The sequence below is a fragment of the Heterodontus francisci genome, chromosome 10 (assembly GCF_036365525.1).
Source record: "Heterodontus francisci isolate sHetFra1 chromosome 10, sHetFra1.hap1, whole genome shotgun sequence".
NCBI lineage: Eukaryota > Metazoa > Chordata > Chondrichthyes > Heterodontiformes > Heterodontidae > Heterodontus > Heterodontus francisci.
The window spans coordinates 87,017,447-87,037,137 of record NC_090380.1 but is presented as its reverse complement, the minus strand read 5'-3'; the positions used below and the strand labels follow the sequence as shown (position 1 = coordinate 87,037,137).

General features: G+C 41.9%; 1 protein-coding gene across 2 annotated transcripts in view; it reads left to right on the top strand.

Moving 5' to 3' along the window:
- Positions 1-12,697, top strand: part of cep97 (centrosomal protein 97) — a 70,937-nt gene extending 58,240 nt beyond the window's left edge. For both annotated transcript variants that reach the window (XM_068040941.1, XM_068040942.1), the window contains 3 exons: positions 1,140-1,929; positions 3,692-3,767; positions 7,360-12,697. In XM_068040941.1, the coding sequence (XP_067897042.1) occupies positions 1,140-1,929; positions 3,692-3,767; positions 7,360-8,046 (1,553 nt within the window). In that variant the 3' untranslated portion in view covers positions 8,047-12,697. The remainder of the gene's footprint in view (positions 1-1,139; positions 1,930-3,691; positions 3,768-7,359) is intronic.
- The last annotated feature ends 6,994 nt before the right edge of the window (positions 12,698-19,691 follow it).

Sequence of the window (19,691 nt, the reverse complement as noted above, 5' to 3'; positions counted from 1 at the left end):
GACGTGTGTGAAATAGATCAGACGTGGTTGAGGGCCCTGTCAGCCAAGATGGTGAGGGAACCCTCGGTTAAGGAAAAAGGCAGAAATATCGGAAGTGCCAGTATGGAAAGTTGCATCGTCTGAACAGATGCAGCAGAGACTAAGAAACTGGGGACATGGAATCGGGGTGTGAGGAAGTGTAATCTAGTTAGCTGTGGGAGTTTGTGGGCTTATAGTGAATATTGGTAGATAGCATATCCCAAGAAATGGAGACAGAGAAGTCGAGGAAGGGAAGAATCTGAGATGGACCATGTGAAAGTGAGAGAAGGGTGGAAGTTGAGAAGGAAGCAGCATTGGTACAGTCATCAATGTACAGGAAGTAGAAGTGAGGGAGGGGGCCTGAGTAGGACTGGAACAAGGCATGCTCCATATATCCCACAAAAGGCAGGTATAGTTGGGACCCATGCAGGTGCCCCTAGCAACACCTTTATTTTGGAAGAATTGAGTGGAGTTGCAGGAAATGTTGTTTAATGTGAGAACAAGTTCAGCCAGGAGGAGGGTGGTGGTGGATGGGGACAGGTTGGCCTCTGTTTAAAGAAGAAACGAGGAGCCCTCAGACTGTCCTGGTGGGGGATGGAGGTGTAGAGGGATTGGACCTCCATGATGAATAGGAGGTGGCAAGGACCAGGAAACTGGAAACTGTTGAAGTGACGGAGGGCATCAGAAGAGTCACAAATGTAGGTGGGAAGAGATTGGACCGGGTAGAAAAAGTAGTCAAGATGGGAGGAAATCAGTTCAGTGGCGTAAGAACAGGCTGAAACAATGGGTCTACCACGACAGTTTTGTTTGTGGATTTTGGATAGGAGGTAGTAGTGGGCTGTATGGGGTTGGGGAACCATGAGGCCATGGAGGGAAGATCTCCAGAGGAGGTGAGATCAGTGACCATCCTAGATATGATGGTTTGATGTTCGGTGGTGGGGTTATTGGTCTAGGTTCTGATGAAAGGTTACATAGACCTGAAACGTTAACTCTGATTTTCTCTCCACAGATGTTGCCTGACCTGCTGAGTATTTCTAGCATTTTCTGTTCTTATTTTGTTTCAGATTTCCAGCATCCGCAGTATTTTGCTTTTGTAACCATTTCTTTGTGTTTTATTGTAGAGCCTGTAATTCGAATTAACTCATGGGATGCAGCTAGTGGCCATGGAGACCAGTGCCATGCAATCAAGCAGTTCTCATCAGTTCTTGGACAGACTGCAGGGTGTCGTCATAGTGAGCTCTTCTTGGAGGATATTCAGACTGATGAAGACAAACTGAATTGCAGCCTTCTGTCTTCAGAGTCTACATTTATGCCTGTAACCACTGCAATGTCCCCTCTTTCACCTTCCAATGACCTGAGGCTTCCTGGAGATATTCTGGCTTCAGAAGACGATGTCACAACACCATTGCATTTGGAACCTGAGGCTAAACACGAGGATAGTGATGACCAAAAGCATCAGAGAGCTGCAAGAAGAGCAGAAGAGTCCGGAGCATGGGTGGGAACAGCTAGCAAGAAAAGTAAAAAAGGGAATGGCAGCAAGCCATTCCATATATCCAGTCCAGTGCAATCTTGTGTCAACTTGACTTCAAGTGTAAGTAAATGCGCAGTGTCAACTGTATTAACAGAAGAGCACAATTTGCTTGACAGTGGATTGCCCAAATGGGAACCAATGGAAACCAGCCAGAAGATGGTGGGAGAAGACTCAATGCCAGATAAATCTGGTATGTCTGTAACATTTGAGCCAAATCCAGAATTTCTGAATGAAATGAATAAAGCAGCCATAAAGATTCAAGCACACTGGCGAGGATTCTACACCAGGAACTGGAATCGAAAGGCAAAGGAAATACGTTGTGAAATCCGGCTTCGTAGAATGCAGGAACATGTAGAATACTTGACTGAAGAAGTAAACAGGTGAAATACTTGAGAGGGAGAGGCTCTTTTATACTTTTGAGAATCCATACTGCATTCTGGTTAAGTATGTTCTAATTAAAAAGTGAAAACCCCAAAGTCCAGACTGATAACCAAATATTTACCCATGTTCACCACAGTCCCTGATAGGAGCATAGACACAGGAATAGGCCATTTAGCCTTTCGAGCCTGCTCTGCTATTCAGTGAGTTCATGGCTGATCTGCTGCCTAACTCCTTATGCCTTTGCCCCATATTCCTTAACACCTCAAACTTTTTCACTTTATTTTTTCTTCTCTTTTCTGTCCCTATTTGCATGTATGTATTGCGTGTGCATGCTAGCGTGGGGCCCGGCGTGTATCTGTAGGTATATTAACCAAATTAGCGTTTACGTTTTAATAAATTTCACTTTTCTTCTTTAAACCAAAGAAAGCCTGTTTGTGCTCATTCCTTTGCCTTATAATTGGAAAGCGGTGAACAAGGATTCACCAAGGGGGAGCTCAAAACACTGTGTTTAAAATTAAACCCCATTACAATAAGACCAGGTGAAGGCTGAAAGGGAACCTCTAGACCTCTTTCTCACCTGGTCGTAAGAATATCATTATCAGTTTTCAAGGGGCCCACATTGCTCCTGACCACCCTATTTTTCCTAATATAGCTGTAAGCATTTATTGTGTTTCTTATCATTTTCCTTGCAAGATTCTTTTCATACTCCCTTTTTGTAGTTCTTGCTATCTGTTTTTCCACCCTTTTGCTGTTCTTTGCATCTGTCCCATTCTTCGGAATCTGTGCCATTTTTTGCATTTTTATATTGTGCTATTTTGTGGATAAGTTTGAGTGACAATCTTCAGTTTGTTGGTTCAGCAAGATTCCAAAAGAAATATGAGGTAACCAAGCTTTGAAGCTAATCCCAGATTTTGCACTCCATTTTATGACTGCAACTGGGTTAGAAGTAGATTTACCCTTGAAAACCAAATATGTGATTTGAAGGGGATTTGCCATCCCTGGTTTTATAGATGAGGAATAACATAGTCAAAATAAAGGTAAATACTAGTGTAATATCCAAATACAGTGCAACTATTTATGCAGCATTATCTCTTAAAAAGTGTCAGGATCTTTAAAGAGGAACATCATTCAAAGGAACAATGAGGAAAAGTACTTTCAACATAAAGATCTCTCTCTCTCGCGCTCTCACACAACAGTAAATGATCTACAAAACTACAAAAAGGTTCACATAAGACCAGCACTTTATATAATGATCAGCATTTATGCCCTACTCCCTCTCTTAAAGCTCCACCTCACCACCCCTTTCTCTTCCAATTTACTGCTTGGACACTGCAATGTTTACATTAGGTATTTATAGGGAGTAGCTTTTCTTGAGGATAAAAAGCTTTCCATGATTCATGACAACTTTGGCATTTGTTTTTCTAAAGAGACTAATACAATACTAGAGAGTAATCTATGTATTAAAAATCTTTTTTTAATCCTGTAGGCTGAGTGAAAGCACTTGAATCCAGTGCTACCAATTAATTCTTAAAAATTATTTGGGGCTCAAGTTTCTCTGCTTCAGTTGGGAAGTCTTGTTAACATCCCTCTGGGCTCATACATGGAATCCCATTCAAGAATAAGAGTCGGGATTTATGGGAGGAGGGAACATTGACTTCTGACTGACCCTGATTCTTGCCAACCAAAACAATACTGCATGATAAATTACGACAAAATGTTTTAATCTTCATTTCCTTTTGTTGTATCATTGGATCTTTGTAGATGGAGGAAAGAATCTGAAAAAGAACGCATTCAAAGGATGGTACAGGAAGAAGCTGTAAAATTTTTATGGAACCAGGTAACTTTTCTCGGTGCTTATGGTTTAATAGTCTCACGTGATGTAAGAATATACTTCTCACAGACGTAAGTGAATCTGTTTCCATTATAAGGTATGTATTTTTCAAAATTGAGAAATGCAAGTAAAGAGCCAAGACATATTGCACATTACACCAAAGTTGTAAAGAGTCGGAAAGAGGAGTTCATGGCAGCAATAATGAAAGTAGAATCAATAAAATAGTAAAAATTTAGACTTATCCACTATTGCTGTTTCCTTGAGAAAGGACCTGTGTAGTACTGAAACTCGAGATAAAGCATATCTAGTAATTAATTGGTATTGTATTTGCTATAAAATTCTTTATATTTTGTCTGACCTGAAACTTGACCACACAGGAGGCGCAAAAAGCAACTATGGAAATAAATTAGTACAAGAAGCCAAGTGTTTAGCAGAGGAATCTAAAATGATTGTGCAGGTTAGCAGCATGTTTTACTAGCGTGGTTCAGTAGTCGCACTTTTGCCTCTGTTAGAAGATTGAACGTAGAGAGCTACTGGGTTTGAAACGACACTATCTAGATGTAACATATATGCCATAGATCATGGCGTATAAGTCAACCTTTGAAGCCTCCAAATATTGTTCCAAAAACGGGGGTCAACTTATATGCCGTGTATAAAATGAGATCCACCGGTGTGGGTGGTCGTTATTTTGAAATGAGAAAAAAGACACGTTAAATTCATTGTATTCGGCATCCGAGTATTGTGTCCAATTCTGATCACCACGCTTTAAGAAGGATGTGAGGGCCCTTGAGAGGGTACAGAGGAGATTTACTAGAATGGTTCCTGGGATGGTGGAGGGGGGGAGGGTTTAGTTCCAAGATTAGGTTGAAAAAGCTGCGTTTGCACTCCTTAGCACAAAGGTGATTGAGGGGAGATTTAATCGAAGTTGTCATGATCCTGTTTTTATTTCTCCTCGGGAAATATTGCGGTGCGCCTTTAAGGCTGTAAAAGATCAGTACTTCTTTAAGGCAGCAAGCCCCAGAGTCGGTGAGGGGAAGTGCATTCTGGTTGCCTGGCAACAACCATATAGAGAGGGAGAACATGGCTTCATTGTATCCATTTTGACTTTGAAACTGGCTAGTAGAGACACACTGTTGACAGCTGTTCCAGCAAGTGAAGGGAGGAGAGCTCTCTGACAGACAATTTAAACTGAAGAAAGAGAAGCTGATATATTATTCTCTCTCAAACTTCTAAAAAGCTTCAAGCCAAATTAATTCCTTAAAGAAATAACCAATTGTTCTGCTGTGTTCATCGCTGGAAAAAAAGTTTAATATTACAACTGCTGAACTGAACTGTTGAACCACTATCTCTGGAAGGACCCTTTTCTCATCGGACCCTGGAAGACTGCAAGTGAACTTGGACTGTGAATTTGAAGACCATTCGTTGGAAGCGTAATCTGCAAAGACTTTTTGTTTTCCTATTTTTTTCGGGTAGCTAATTAAAAACCAAACTACTGTTAGTTTGAGTATATGTATGCGAATGCGGGAGTTTAAAAAAAAAAGTTATAAGGTCTTTAGATATTGGTTTATCTTAATAGTGTTTAAGATTTTAGTTTTTTTAAATAAATAGTTAATTTGTTGATATCTAAAGATACCTGGTTTGGCTCGCCTCATTCGGGGGTTACTAGATTGTTTCAATTTGGCTGCTGCTTTCTTCGATTTGGAAAGCTTAAAGATATCTGATGCGACTTGTGGAATGCGGGGACTGAATTGAGTGTGTTGCTCCCACCGTGATCAGAATCATATATTTTGATTGGGGGCTTTGTCCTGAGCAGTCGTAACAAAGTGTACAAGATTATGACAGGCTTAGATACATTAGACAAGGAAAAACTGTTCCCATTAGCAAATGGTCCAAGGATAGGGGACAGAGATTGAAAGTTTTGGGAAAAAGATGAGGAAGCATATTTTACGCAGCGGGTGGTAATGACCTGGAACTCGCTGCCCACAAGGGCTGTGGAAGAGGAGACGATCACTGACCTCAAGAGGAAGTTGGATGGTCACCTCCACAAGCTCCAGGCCGCGCCACTTCCCTCCTCTCAGCCACTCGTTCCCACATTCGATCGTTCTCCGCTGCACTCTCTGGCCACAGAAGCAAGGCGAGCTGCGAGGGGCAACAGGGTGACGTGGGAGCGAGCGGGCAAGAGGAGGGACGTGGCGCAGCCTGGAGCTAGCGGCTGGAGGGAGGGATCATGGGGGAAGTGGGGAGCGAGCAGCTGGAGAGCGCGGGGGTGGTGCTGGAAAGTGAGGAGCAGGGAACAATCGGCTGAGGGGAGAGGGAAGGGGCAGTGGCAAGGTCTGGAGTGAGCGGCTGAGGGGGGGGAAAAGGCTGGTGGGAAGGGGGAGAAAGCATTAAGGCCTGGAGCGAGTGGCCGAGAGGGGAGAGCGGCCAATGGGGCGGGAGTGAGTAGCTGAATGGGGGGAAGCGGGCGGGAGCACGTAGTTGAGGGTGGGGGAAAAGCGGGCGGGGGAGTGAGTGGCTGCGGGAAGGCAGTGGCATGGCGGAGATTGAGAAGAGTGAAATAGCGATTGAAGCAGGAATGGTAGGGGGGAGCGGGTATAGTTCAGGTGAATGGAGACGGCTAAGGAGGGGTGAGGACTTCATTGCGTGGTGACGTCATGCGCGCGTATTCATGCTGGCAGGCTGGCAAATGTTCGCACACATTGACGTCTGCGTGTGCTCTGTATTGTCAGGAGTGTCTCAACATTGAGTTCAACAATTTTAGATCATAGCCCCTGCTCCCATTTTGTTTCATGTGTTTATGTTGGTTTGTTTTTTTTCTCTCATTTCATTCCAAATTCTTTGCTTTGTGTTCAGACAGCACCCATCCTGCATTTCACACCTCCTCTACGCACGCCTTTTTGTTTCTTTACTTGTCCTATTACCACTCCCTTTTGGCCTTGCACCATGAAACCTGTTGTGATTTAATCTCTCCTGCCCTCCACTCTATCACAGACCTTCCCTTTTTATTCTTCCCCGCCCCCTCCTCCCCCTGCCCCCTTCACATGTTCAAACCCGATTACATTTCTAACTTTTCTCAGTTCTGATGAAAGGTCACGGACCTGACATGTTAACTCTGTTCTCTCTCCATAGATGCTGCCAGACCTGCTGAGTATTTCCGGAATGTTCTGTTTTTATTACTCTAAAGGCTTTCACCTGAAGCTGTTCTTGCCTCCCTTCAGCTGCCGTGTTTCCTGAGGCCTGGGAAACATCCAGCCACTGTAAAACCTGAAAAGCAGATTAACTCCGCTTCCAACATCATTAAAGCATGTGAACTGTCACCCCACGTCCTGGAAACGAGTTGGTTGCCTGCCCCTTGACCCACCTCTGTTAAGCCCAGAAGTGGGCAGGTTGGAGGTGGGTTTTTAAAATTTCAACATCTGACCCAACCCGAACCCAGCTGGTTTTGGGAGTTAACTTTAAGTCCAATGTGTACGTGAATGCAAATTAATATTAATTGTACAAAAGATATGTATGCATTTCACTCTATGGTCTTCAATAAAATATTTAGATGAGCAGGTTTTAGCCTAATTTTTCATTGTTCTTTTCCTTTTCGGTGCAGGTTCGGAGCCTCCAGGAATGGCAGATGTCCATGACTCAGAAACCGAATGTAGGACTGCACTCTGACACAAAAGAACCCATTCTCCCACAGCATATCTTTATTGATCCTTCTGAATGCATGCCACAGTCCTTCCTCCTGAACAGCCACCTAAGCCCCACTTCCAGACAAGATACTCACTTGGAATGCTCATTGCAAGAATTTCCTGATTCTGGCTTTCAGTCTTCAGACATCCCCCACAATTGTCTCAAAGATTCCCTAAATTCTTGTCAGAGTTCCTCAGCAGGTAGCATGAACACAGTTGTAGAAGTCTCCTATGAAATTGTAAAAAAAGACCACGGATGTGTGACTAAGGAGCTTGGGGAGCTAGAAGCCCAAGATTCCAGCCACACACAATGCAGTATGGAGTACTCCAATAGTGAACAGGACAGCAGCCTTATACAGCAGTATCTCAATTCAGTAAGGCAACTGGATGCTGCAGAGGATGAACAAAATTTTAGTGACCGGGCAGAATGTGATAGGAATGATCCTGATTCCCTCTGTGGTGCTTCAGTGGAAGTGTCTGGAGATAACAGTACTAGGATTCCAGAAGCCCTCTGTCAAACAGAAGAATGTGTCATTGAAACTGACATTGTAGACTCAATAAATATGCAAGAAAAAAACCTTGAGCCTGTTCCAGAGGCATTATGAGGCATTGATGTAGTTAACTGGAATTGGTTAAGAACAGTACTAATAAGCTCAGAATTTTCTTGTTAATAAGCATACTTATGTGAAAGCAATGTATACATAAGGGCCTAAATGTGTTTCAAATGCTGCAAAAATACCACATTTAATGTTTTCCAAAGGAAAAAGTTCAGGAGGCATCACACAAATACAATGGTATTGTGATTATTAAACAGTATAATTTTTCAAAAGCTCTTTCAAGATCAGTTTTAAATTTAATGCTGACATTTAAGGACTTTTTCATTTAGTTTCTCTTGTCAGTGTTCCAGCCAGCAATGATTTGCAGTCTTAGGTTTTTTATGGTTTTTATTTTTCTGAGTAGTATGTTTCTTTTCCTCCCTTCTATGGGGTTTTTGAGCTAACCATGATCCCTGGTTCAGAATCTGCATGTGTGTCGCTATCTCCTTTCTCCTCTCCTCATGTTGGCATAACTGAGATTGTTGACTTTCTGCGTGAAGTATGATAGGAGTGAAATTGTATCCCACTCTAGCAAAACATATTGAAGCAGCAGTCTAGAAAATCATCAGTTTGCCATCTTGTTTTCTGTTCACAGCTTTTGTTGATGGAACTGTATTCTCTTCTATTGCAGCAGTTAGTTATTTCCACATATGAGGTGATGCTCTTGTCAGACTGATTCTGCACTACTCTACAAGATGAGATTACACTTTGAGCAGTTTTGATAGATTTGAGCTACCATAATTTCACAAACATTCTAATTTACCCCATGTTGGCAAACATTTTGGGTGTCCCAAGGATTCTAATTCTTGGACAGTTGCAAAACAGTTGACCAATAGCTGAGATAGTATCTGTTTTAGTGGGTGGGAGGGGTTTAAATGTCAAACCACGAGCAGTTATCAGCATGTCTGAGTGCATTTTTGTATTATTGCATGATAACTCATATTCTTGAGGAAGAGTAAGATTTATTGGGCCTTCAAACCAAAATTAATGAAGTTTAATAAAGACATTGCATGGTATAGTTCTGAGGTACAGAGCAGTAAAGTACCAAATTTGATCTCCAATCTTACAGAAGGCTGCAGTGGGACATTATTATAGAATTCAGCATTCCTTTATTCAGATTACTGCTCCTGATCACTATTCAGTGATGCTTTGGGCATCAGGTTAAGATGTAACCAAGCTTGACTGTTATGTCTCCCACTGTCAAATAACTTGTCAAACCATTGTTATCTAGCATCATACATGAAAAATAACCTTGAGCTGTGAGCGCCTGTGGAAATGTACTCTGTATAGCTCACTACTGTCAGCAAAGGTTGGTGGGGGTGGTGGCGAGAAGTGGAATGAATTTACTGGAGAATTACTTTTGTGAAGTTATGGCAGAAATAAAAACAAAATGGCATAGATTTGCCCTGTACTACCATATCCTGTTATATTGTAGCCATGTGATTACGAGCAATTTCTTTCAAGCTTCATTATAAATTTTGATGTGTAGCATGGAATGAGCTGTTGATCTGACCTCAACATAGGTCTATTTGCTATTGAACTTGGATATAGAGTTTTAAACCCAAGAAAATATTGCAAACATTGGAAAGAGTTGCATCACTTATTTAGTGATTTTATAGTTTCATTTTCGATATGGGAAAAACATATCTTTGTAACATTAGGACTATTGATAAAGTGCACGAAATACTGTCTCCTTAAAACTTAATTAAGTAAAAGACTGTTTATTGAAACTTATGGTAAATAATTAAACATCAAAATATGCATGTAAATCCTCAGAAATGTTTGCATTTTTCAACCAGATTGCATTTTATAGGAGCAGTGAAAAGAAAGAAAATAATATCCGGGTCATAAGTGAACAGTCAATTTGCTCTAACCTGACTGCACATATTTTTAGTGGTAGCATTCTATCAAACAATGGAAAATGTATTTCTGGTCTTTGCTTACTTTTTGTTGGTTCAAAGAAGCATATCCATTCATAAGAGTGAATGGGATGGATTTAAACTCTGTAAAACCTAATGTTGTCTGTGCCGTATATAAAAATTGATATCCATATGGAAAAAGAGTTGTGAATCCTACAGATTTAGTAAGTACAAACATGCTGGGATGAACAGAATGGTATATCACTGAGAATTCCAAATCTTCCATGTAATTTTTTTTTTATATAGAGCTACAGGCTCTAACCTGTAGCGATTTGACATCTGAGTCAAATTTGTTTATTCCTAGAACAAATACATGGTCCTCAAATTTATGTATACTGAAGTGAAAATGCTCCCCTGTACCCACTGAAGACAAAAATGCAATAATTGAATTCGAAGAGTTCAGTGTCTCTTCAAATCATTCTTTTTGTAATATTTTTTAAAAATTACCATATTGTTTGTTTCCTGACCTTTTCCAACTTTGCTTAAACACTAATGCCATATATATAAGTACAATACATTGTTTTCTTGCTATGGGGACTTAAAATGCAATCATTCTGAATGGTTTGCTTTATTGATCAAATTACAATTGATCCTTTTAAATTGTTGAATATTATCAGCTGTACAGTAATAAACCTCTATCTTAGACAAAGTAACTTTTTTTTGTCTGTGAATTTACTTTGGTGTTTAATCTGATTTGACACTACTGTGAGCTTCATTGGGACATGAAGCGATCTCAGCACTGTCAACTGGAATCACTTAATTTTATTTAATACAAATGCAACAAAGCCTGTAGTCCAGAATCGAAAGTCTTAAAATAGAGATAAGATGCACAAGCAATTTATGAATTTACAGAAAACCACCTTCTACCCTGGTCCCAGAATTAGATTTACGTCATGAGTCTGTGTCTATCTGACTGTATTAGCTGCTCAAAGCAACTTTCACCCCATGAATTCTCTTATGTAGTTGGAATAAAATAGGAAAAAATGGAACATTGGAAATCTGAAATTAAAATGCAAGTTATTTCTGCTGAAAAGCAAAAATATAAGTTACTGTTTAGATAGACATTCATTTGTGATGGGTCTCTATTGCCTTTCATCAAATTTAACACCCTCCATATAGTACATTGTTCCTCCTTGATTAATATGAAATTGCCGTGAGTGGATCCTATGTCAGACTTGATTTCCCTTTTGTTTTGATGAATTTAGCCATGCAGGTTGATACCTACTCTGTTTATGATACAAACTCAACACTCAGTCCAAAGCCAAAATTGTCTCTTTAGTGGATGAAGTTTTATACCTAGTTAATTAAGTTGAAGGGCGTAGTTGAAACTCGGTCCCTGGAGTCTAAAGCACCTTTGTCAGTGAAGACTGAAAAACTGTTCTCTTTCTGAATTGGAGTCCATGGCACAATATAACCTTCAAAAATTTCAATGCAATTTTCAGTAGTCAACCCAAAACTACTTTCACAATTGTCAGAAATTGAGATTTTAAAGGTTTTTTTTTTATAATGATTTGAGTATGAGAATCATAATGGTGTTTCCACATTGATATATTTATTTAGAGATACAGCACTGAAACAGGCCCTTTGGCCCACCGAGTTTGTGCCGACCAACAACCACCCATTTATACTAACCCTACAGTAATCCCATATTCCCTTCCACCTACCTACACTAGGGACAATTTACAATGGCCAATTTACCTATCACCTGCAAGTCTTTGGCTGTGGGAGGAAACCAGAGCACCCGGCGAAAACCCACGCAGTCACAGGGAGAACTTGCAAACTCCGCACAGGCAGTACCCAGAATTGAACCCGGGTCCCTGGAGCTGTGAGGCTGTGGTGCTAACCACTGTGCCACTGTACTAATGTGAAAAGTGCTTGGTAATGCATTGTGTTTATTTTTACAATTAGTCTTTCATGTAATTATATGGTTCCTTAATGAACTACAATTCAAATAGTTTTCTAGTTTGGCATGAAATGTCCTTCTAAATAAGATTTTTCAAAATGTTTTTTCTCCAGGAAGTTCAAGACAGCCACCAGTTTGTGTTTCCTGGTAGTGTCACTGGGAAAGACCTATCAATTGTGGGTACAGTGAAACTTCATTAGAAATATTGACGATGCTAGGGTTGATTTACCTAACCTCTGCACCCAAGGAACATCTACTATACTGGCACAAACCCTTGAAAAATGGGTAGTGACCCATTATGCTGGCTCTCTGCCCACTTTACATTGTTCCAGGGATTTCACAAATGGGCAGGGCAAGGCCTGCACCTTCAATTGTCTTCAATAGGTGCAGGCCAAGCTTAAGTATTTGTTCCCAGTCCTCTTAAATCTATTTCTTCCTATCACAAACATATCAACTTCAGTGAGATGCCCAGAAGCTGGTGGTTGGTCTTGTGCCTGGATCCCCCTCAAATGATAGGATTCTCCAATTGTAGCTGGAGTGCCCTCAGGCTGGCAATTGACCCTTTAGGCCTGCAATTGTGCACCAGTTTCTATCCCGATGTCTGGGTTCAAGCCTGTGCAAGATTGTGACCAGGTTATGTTAATGACCTGGCCCACCAAATTTGGGTGCAGCTCAGCCTGGACAGGCACAGCACATTTTTGCCTGACTACCTGTCCAGATTCAGGACAGGCCAGGAAAACTCAGTGCACTATTTATTTCTAGTGCAAGTGTAAACTCTCTTATTTCTGCATTTGCAGGGCAGGAATGTTTACTGTTTGTTTACATTCTATTTATTTGAATAACTGCTTTTTTGTACTTTTTTGTATAATTTACTTATTAAAATGAGTTTTCAAGCAAATTCGTAAAATTTTGTGAACTTTTGTCACTTTTCATAGATTACAAAATGGGTGAAGTTTAATTTTCTGGATCCCGCACACATTAAAATCAAAAGATGAAATTGTCTTCAGGATTTTAAAAATAACGAGGCTGTGAAATATTTTAATTATCTGTTCATTTGAATATGAAAACAGCAATGTAATAGCTTTTATCTTTCTGTTAAATGGCCAGCTGCAGTGTTTCAGCCTACTTTTAATGTTGGAATGGTATTGGGATTTACCTTTTTTATCTGTAATTTCTTACGAACGGCATTTAACAAGGAGAAAGAAAAGAAAGGAGAAAAATGAACACATAAGATAGGATGTAGGATCATCAGCAAAGTGCTTAAATGGAAACAGGAGATACTTAATATGAGATGATGGGGGACATAAGAGAAATTAAAGACATTTAAGGCTTAAAAGATGCAGGGCCATTCGGAGGGCCAGCAGCTCTGCAATACTGGCAACGCCATTGGGAGCAGTAGCCACTGCCTTACCACAGGAGGCCCTGTCATACAAAGTCCCTGGGAGAGGTAAGTGGGGTCAGGGTCATCGGGGCCATTCAGGCAGGAGGGGGTCTTCCAAGGTGGGCGGCCATTGCTGCCAGGTGCGGGCCCTCCGGGAGTTCTGGAAGGACCCCCGACAACCCCAGCCTTGCTAGGAGGCCACAGGCTATACCTGGTGGCGGCGGGCCACTCCGCCTTCAACAGAATTGAGGTGGCCACATAAGGGTGTAAATTGGCCTGGGCAGAAAAGCTGTCTTCTGCCTTCCCCAGCCTGGACAAAATGGCAGGGGGCCTGGGTGACTTTGGGAATGGCACCCCTTGCCACTTCGTTGGCCCCCCACCTCAGTGTCCACCTCCAAGGGTGGAACAAAATTCTGTCTGCTGTTTCAGCTCAATCTGGGCCACCTCCGATCTTTTCCTGGAGATGTGAACACGTGACACTTGTAGCTTGTTGCTGCATTTACCTTAATGTTGGATTCCCTGTAGTTCAGTGTCTTTGCTCACTGTGGCCCTAAAAATGGTTTTGCTCACTGACTGGGAAGCACTGCAAATTGGAAATCCCATATAAATGTGTCCAATTCTGTACACATTTTAGGAAGGGTGTCGAGATCTTGGAGAGGGTGCAGAGGAGGAGATTTGCTGGAATGGTACCAAGGATGAGGGACTTCAATTATGTAGAAAAACTAGAGAACCCAGGATTGTTCTCCTTGGAGCAGCGGAGATTTAAGAGGTATCCAAAATTGAGGGGTTTTTGATCGAGTAAATAAGGAGAAAGTTTTCACTGGCAGGAGGGTCGTTAATCAAGATAATTGGCAAGAGAATCAGAGGGGAGATGAGGACAATTTTATTTATGCAGCAAGTTTTTTTTATTTGTTCATGGGATGTGGGTGTTGCTGGCTAGGCCAGCATTTTTTGTCCATCCCTAATTGCCCTTGAGAAGGTGGTGGTGATCTGCTTTCTTCAACCATTGCACTCCTTAGGATGTAGGTCCACCCACAGTGCTATTCGGAAGGGAGTTCCAGGATTTGGACACAGTGACAGTGAAGGAACAGCGATATAGTTCCAAGTCAGGAAGGTGTGTTTGGTTGGAGGTGATCTTGCAGGTGGTGGTGTTCCTATGCATCTGCTGTACTTGTCCTTCTCGGTGGTAGAAGTCGCAGGTTTGGAAGGTGCTGTCGAACGAGCCTTGGTGAGTTGCTGCAGTGCATCTTGTAGATGGTACACACTGCTGCCACTGTTGTGTCAGTGGTGAAGGGAGTGAGTGTTGAAGGTGGTGGATCGGGTGCCAGTCAAGCAGGCTGCTTTGTTCTGGATGGTGTCAAGCTTCTTGTGTTGTTGGAGCTGCACCCAATCCAGACAAGTGGAGAGTATGCCATCACACTCCTGACTTGTGCCTTGTAGATGGTGGACAGGCTTTGGGGAGTCAGGTGGTGAGTTACTGGCTGCAGAATTCCCAGCCTCTGACCTGCTCTTGTAGCCACAGCTTTTATGTGGCTGGTCCAGTTCAGTTTCTGGTCAATGGTAACCCCCAGGATGTTGATAGTGGGGTTTTCAGTGATGGTAATGTCATTAAACATCAAGTGACGATCGTTAGATTCTCTCTTGTTTGAGATGGTCATTGCCTGGCACTTGTGTGACGCGAATGTTACTTGCCACATATCAGCCCAACCATGCATGTTATCCAGGTCTTGCTGCATCTGGACATGGGCTGCTTCAGTATGAGGAGTCACAAATGGTGCTGAACATTGTGCAGTTAAATGTCGGAGGAGCTGTAAATCCAGGGCATTTACAGTTGAAATAACGATCACTGCGGTCCTCGCTTTGATGGCTTTTGTTTCTTTCAAGCATCGACAATGGACCTGTGCAATATTAATTGGGGAGCTGTGAGGGCTTGCATCCACCAGGTTACTAATGCCCTGTTTTGCAAGGCTGCAGACTTCATTAAATATGGCCATTCAAGAACACAAGAAATAGGAGCAGGAGTAGACCATGTGGCCCATCGAGTCTACTCTGCCGTTCAAAATGATCATGGCTAATCTTAGGATTCAGCTCCACTTTCCTGCCCGCTCGCCAATCCCCTTGATTGCCTGAGAGACCAAAAATCTCTATATCTCAGCCTTAAATGTATTCAGCAGTTGGAGCATCCACAACCCTCTGGGGTGGAGAATTCCCAAAGTTTCACAAACCTTTGAGTGAAATAATGTCTCCTCATCTTAGTCCTAAATGAACGGCCTCTTATCCTGAGACTGTGCCCTCGTGTTTTAGATTCTCCGACCAGCGGAAATAATCCCCCTCAGCCCAGGGACCAATCTAGTGAACCTTCACTTAAATGTGGAGACCCAAACTGCACTGCCATATTTGGGGGTTTGCAAGTGTGGATTTTGCTCTGCGGAGCCACTACGATATTATACACGGTGGCTCAGGTACGTGGCCGGCCTGCCCCAGATGACGTGGAGGGGGCAGGCGATCTGTCCTTGGCAACAGCGTCTAGCATCAGCGGCATTTGTAAAGGGCTTCAAGCCTACCATTGCACTTGAATTTTTAAAGTGATATACAAGATAAAATTAAAGTTAAAAATGTAATAGATTCAAGCCCCCCTCCCAACGCCTAATGACTAAACAATGTGATAATTGCCCTCTTCCCCGCCCGCCCCAAACAACAACTTGCATTGCGATCCTGACCTTTCCCCCTCCAAAGTTTATTACCTTTTATCTACAACCCCTCCCCCCCCCCCCCCCCCCCCAACCATTCGCAATAGTTTTCCCTACTCCCAATCCGTGTTCCGCCTCACCGGCAACCTACCTGAATAAGGCAGCGGGATAGCCGATGGGAGCAGGTAGGTCATTAATTCAGTAATTTACATTAAATATTTAGATCCTGCTCCCATCGCTGAGCAGTAGGGGTTTGGGGGGGTGGGCGTCGTGTGGCCTTGCCACATGGGTTTCTGTGCACCCCCCACGACCCCTGACGTCGGGGGTGGGATGGCCGGTAAAACTCATTCCAGTATTTTCAAATCTGGTTTCACCGAAACCCTGTACAATTGTAGCAATACTTCCTTATTCCTGTAGTCCAATCCCCTTGCAATAAAGGCTAACATGCTATTGGCCTCCCGAATTGCTTGTTATACCTGCATGTTAACTTTTTGCATTCCTTGTACAAGCACACCTAAGTCTCTTTGAACGTTGATATTTATAAGTTGCACACCTTTTTAAAAAAAAAAATAATGCTTTTCTATTCTTACAACAACTGAGCGCAGGGGCAGGGAGATTATCCACTTTGGATCTGAGAAAGACAAATCATAACATTTTCTTAATGATGAGACATTAGGAGCTGTGAAGGACGAAAAGGATTTTAGCATCCATGTACAGAAATCACTAAAATCTAGTGCACTGATTCGAAAAGTAATCAAAACGGCTAAGGCAATGTTGGCTTTTCTGTCAAGGGGTTGGATTACTTTACTGAGGAAGTGGTGTTTCAGTTATACAAAGTCTTGGTCAGACCCCATCTGGAGTACAGTATTTAGTTTTGGGCACTGAACTTTGGATAGGACGTTGGAAGGATTACAGCACCGATTCACCAGAACGCTATCAAGGCTTCAGGAGTTAATTACTGAGGACAGGTTGAATAAACTTACCTTGAGGTTGAGGGGTAATCTAATTGAGGTCTTTAAAATGGTAAGGGGATTTGATAGAGTGACATTGATACAGAGAAACTATTGCCCATGTTGGGGGATTCCAGAACAAGAGGGCATAATAAAATTAGAGCTAAGCCATTTAGGAGTTAAATCAGGAAGCACTTTTTCCCAAAAAAAGGTACTGAAAATCAGGAAAACTGAATGCAGTACTCAAGTTTGCACTCCTTTCGCGTGAGGAAGTGAAGATGAAGCCCATATCCAGGGAAGTTAGCAGAATGGGAAAAAGTAACATGTTTGCAGCTATACAGGACATCAAAATGAAGCTGAAGGAATAGCTGAGCAACTGAACAGCTGCAGATGTTATTGTGGTGAGGGCCAAAGTATGCGTAAGTGACTTTGAGAAGAGTATTTTCCAGTGGCATATGCAGGAGGAGGTAGAAGAGGGAAAGGGGATGTGGGTCGTGAAGAATACAAGGAAGTCATTGGAAGTGAATCGGCAAGGCAGGCTGTCGCCCTTATGCACTGCTACGCATGCCTCACTGTCAGCAAATCCAGGTAAGATTACTACACAGTGACTCCTCAGCATGCTTGAAAGGTTATGTTTCCCTCATGAAGCAATAACTGAAGTGCCCGAGCTGACAAGTAGCTGTGGGCACAGCTCATAAGGGAGACTAACTATTAAGAACTAAGGCAAATAAAAATGAGTCTTGTGTTCATGGTCTCTCATTAGCAACTCATTTGGTTGTGGACATAAAAGCAAAATACTGCAGATGCTGGAAATCTGAAATAAAAACAAAGTGCTGGAAATACTCAGCCGGTCTGGCAGCATCCGAGGGCAGAGAAACAGAGTTAACGCTTCAGGTCTGACTTTTCATCCAATTAAATAACTCTTCAATTGGCGCTTGCTCTTCTATGCCTTTGCAATTTTAGCCTCCTATTTCTCCTTCAAGAAGGAAGTTTTGAAGTGACTGGCTGATGATTTGCAGTCGAATTGAGGTACTTCATTGCCTTTCTTGGTGTACAATTTCCCCTTTGAGAAGAAAGCAGAGTGTACATGTACTCCATCATATGGGATGTGACCCAGGTTTCAGAATCAGGGGTGAGAACAGTTAGTTACAATGAAATATGATTCCATCATATACATTTTTCACTATTTTACTACATTCAGCTGTAAGTGACAGAACTTGCACTATAAGGAAAGGTAAGTGAAGGGTTATGTGGTATCTTCTGCACATTTCACATAAGATGGTCTTCAAAACATTAAGGTCAAGATAGCGGCAACAGGTAACCTTGCTTATTTGTTATAGTACATTGTTACAAAGTGTCACTGCCTCTTGTTGAATTGTTTGCCTTGAGGAAGTCAGTTAACTTCATCCACCATTAAGTAGCTATATGGAGTTTTGAAAGTAGGACTCACTGCCAAGGACACCACATTCTATTAAGTTTGGATCATGCCCTTCCTAGGGTTCCTCTCTTCAAGGCTAAAAAGCTGGATCTTGGGAATGTAGGAACAAGAGTAGGCTATTAAGCCCCTAAAGCCTATTCTGCCATTCAATTGGATCATGGCTGATCTATATCTTAACTCCTGCCACTTGCTTGGTTCCATAACCCTTAATATCCTTGCCTAACAAAAATCTATCAATATCAGTTTTGGAGGAGTATGTTCCAGAATTCCACTACCCTTTGTGTGAATAAGTGTTTTCTGACATCAATCCTGAATAACCTAGCTCTAATGTTCAGGTTATGACCATTTGTTCTTGACTTGCCCACCAGAAGAAATAGTTTCTGTCTATCGACCCTATCAAATCCTTTAATTATCATAAATAGCTCAATTATATCACGCCTTACTCGTCTATGTTCAGGGGATTATAAGCAACCTGTCCTCATAATTTAATCCTTTTAGCCCTAGTATCATTCTGATGAAATTGCATCGCACCCACTTGTTGGCCAATACATCCTTCCTGAGTTGCGGTGCACAGAACGGAACACCAGATGGGGTCTATCTAGAGCTCTATACAGCTATAATATAACCTTTGAATTCCAACCCTCTTTAGATAAAGGCCAACATTCTATTAGCTTTAAAAATTATTTTAGATACATGTCCACTGGCTTTTAGTGGTTTCTTTACTAGGACCCCTAAATTGCTCTGCTCCTCCACACTTCCCAGCTTCTCACCATTTAGAAAATACTGTGATTTTCCTTTCTTAGGTCCAAAGTGGATGACCGCACAGTTTCCAACATTGAACTCCATCTGCTACAGTTTTTCCCACTCACTTAATTGATCAATGTCGCATTGCAACTTTCTGTTCCTAGCTGCGCTACTTACAATGCCATCTAACTTCATGTCATCAGCAAACTTAGATAAATGGCTATCTATTCCTTCATTCAAGTCATTTCTAAATATAGTGTAAAGCTGTGGCCCCAGTACAGATCCATGGGGTACATCACCCACCAATCTGAGTACATATCAATTATCCTTACTCTCTGTCTCCTGTCTTCTAAGCAATTTCCTATCCCTGAGTTCTCATTTTTGTTAACAATCTCCTACAAAGAATCTTGTTAAATGCCTTCTGGAAATCCATATAAATAACATCTATAGACACTCCTTTATCTACCTTATTAATTACCTTCTCAAATGATTCAATCAGGTTCGTTAGTCACTTACCCTTTACAAATCTGCCTTATCAGCTTGTATTTATCCAAATGCTCAGTTACTCTGTCCCTAGTAATAGATTTGAGTAATGTAGCTGAAAGTAACAGAAGAACAAACAATATGTA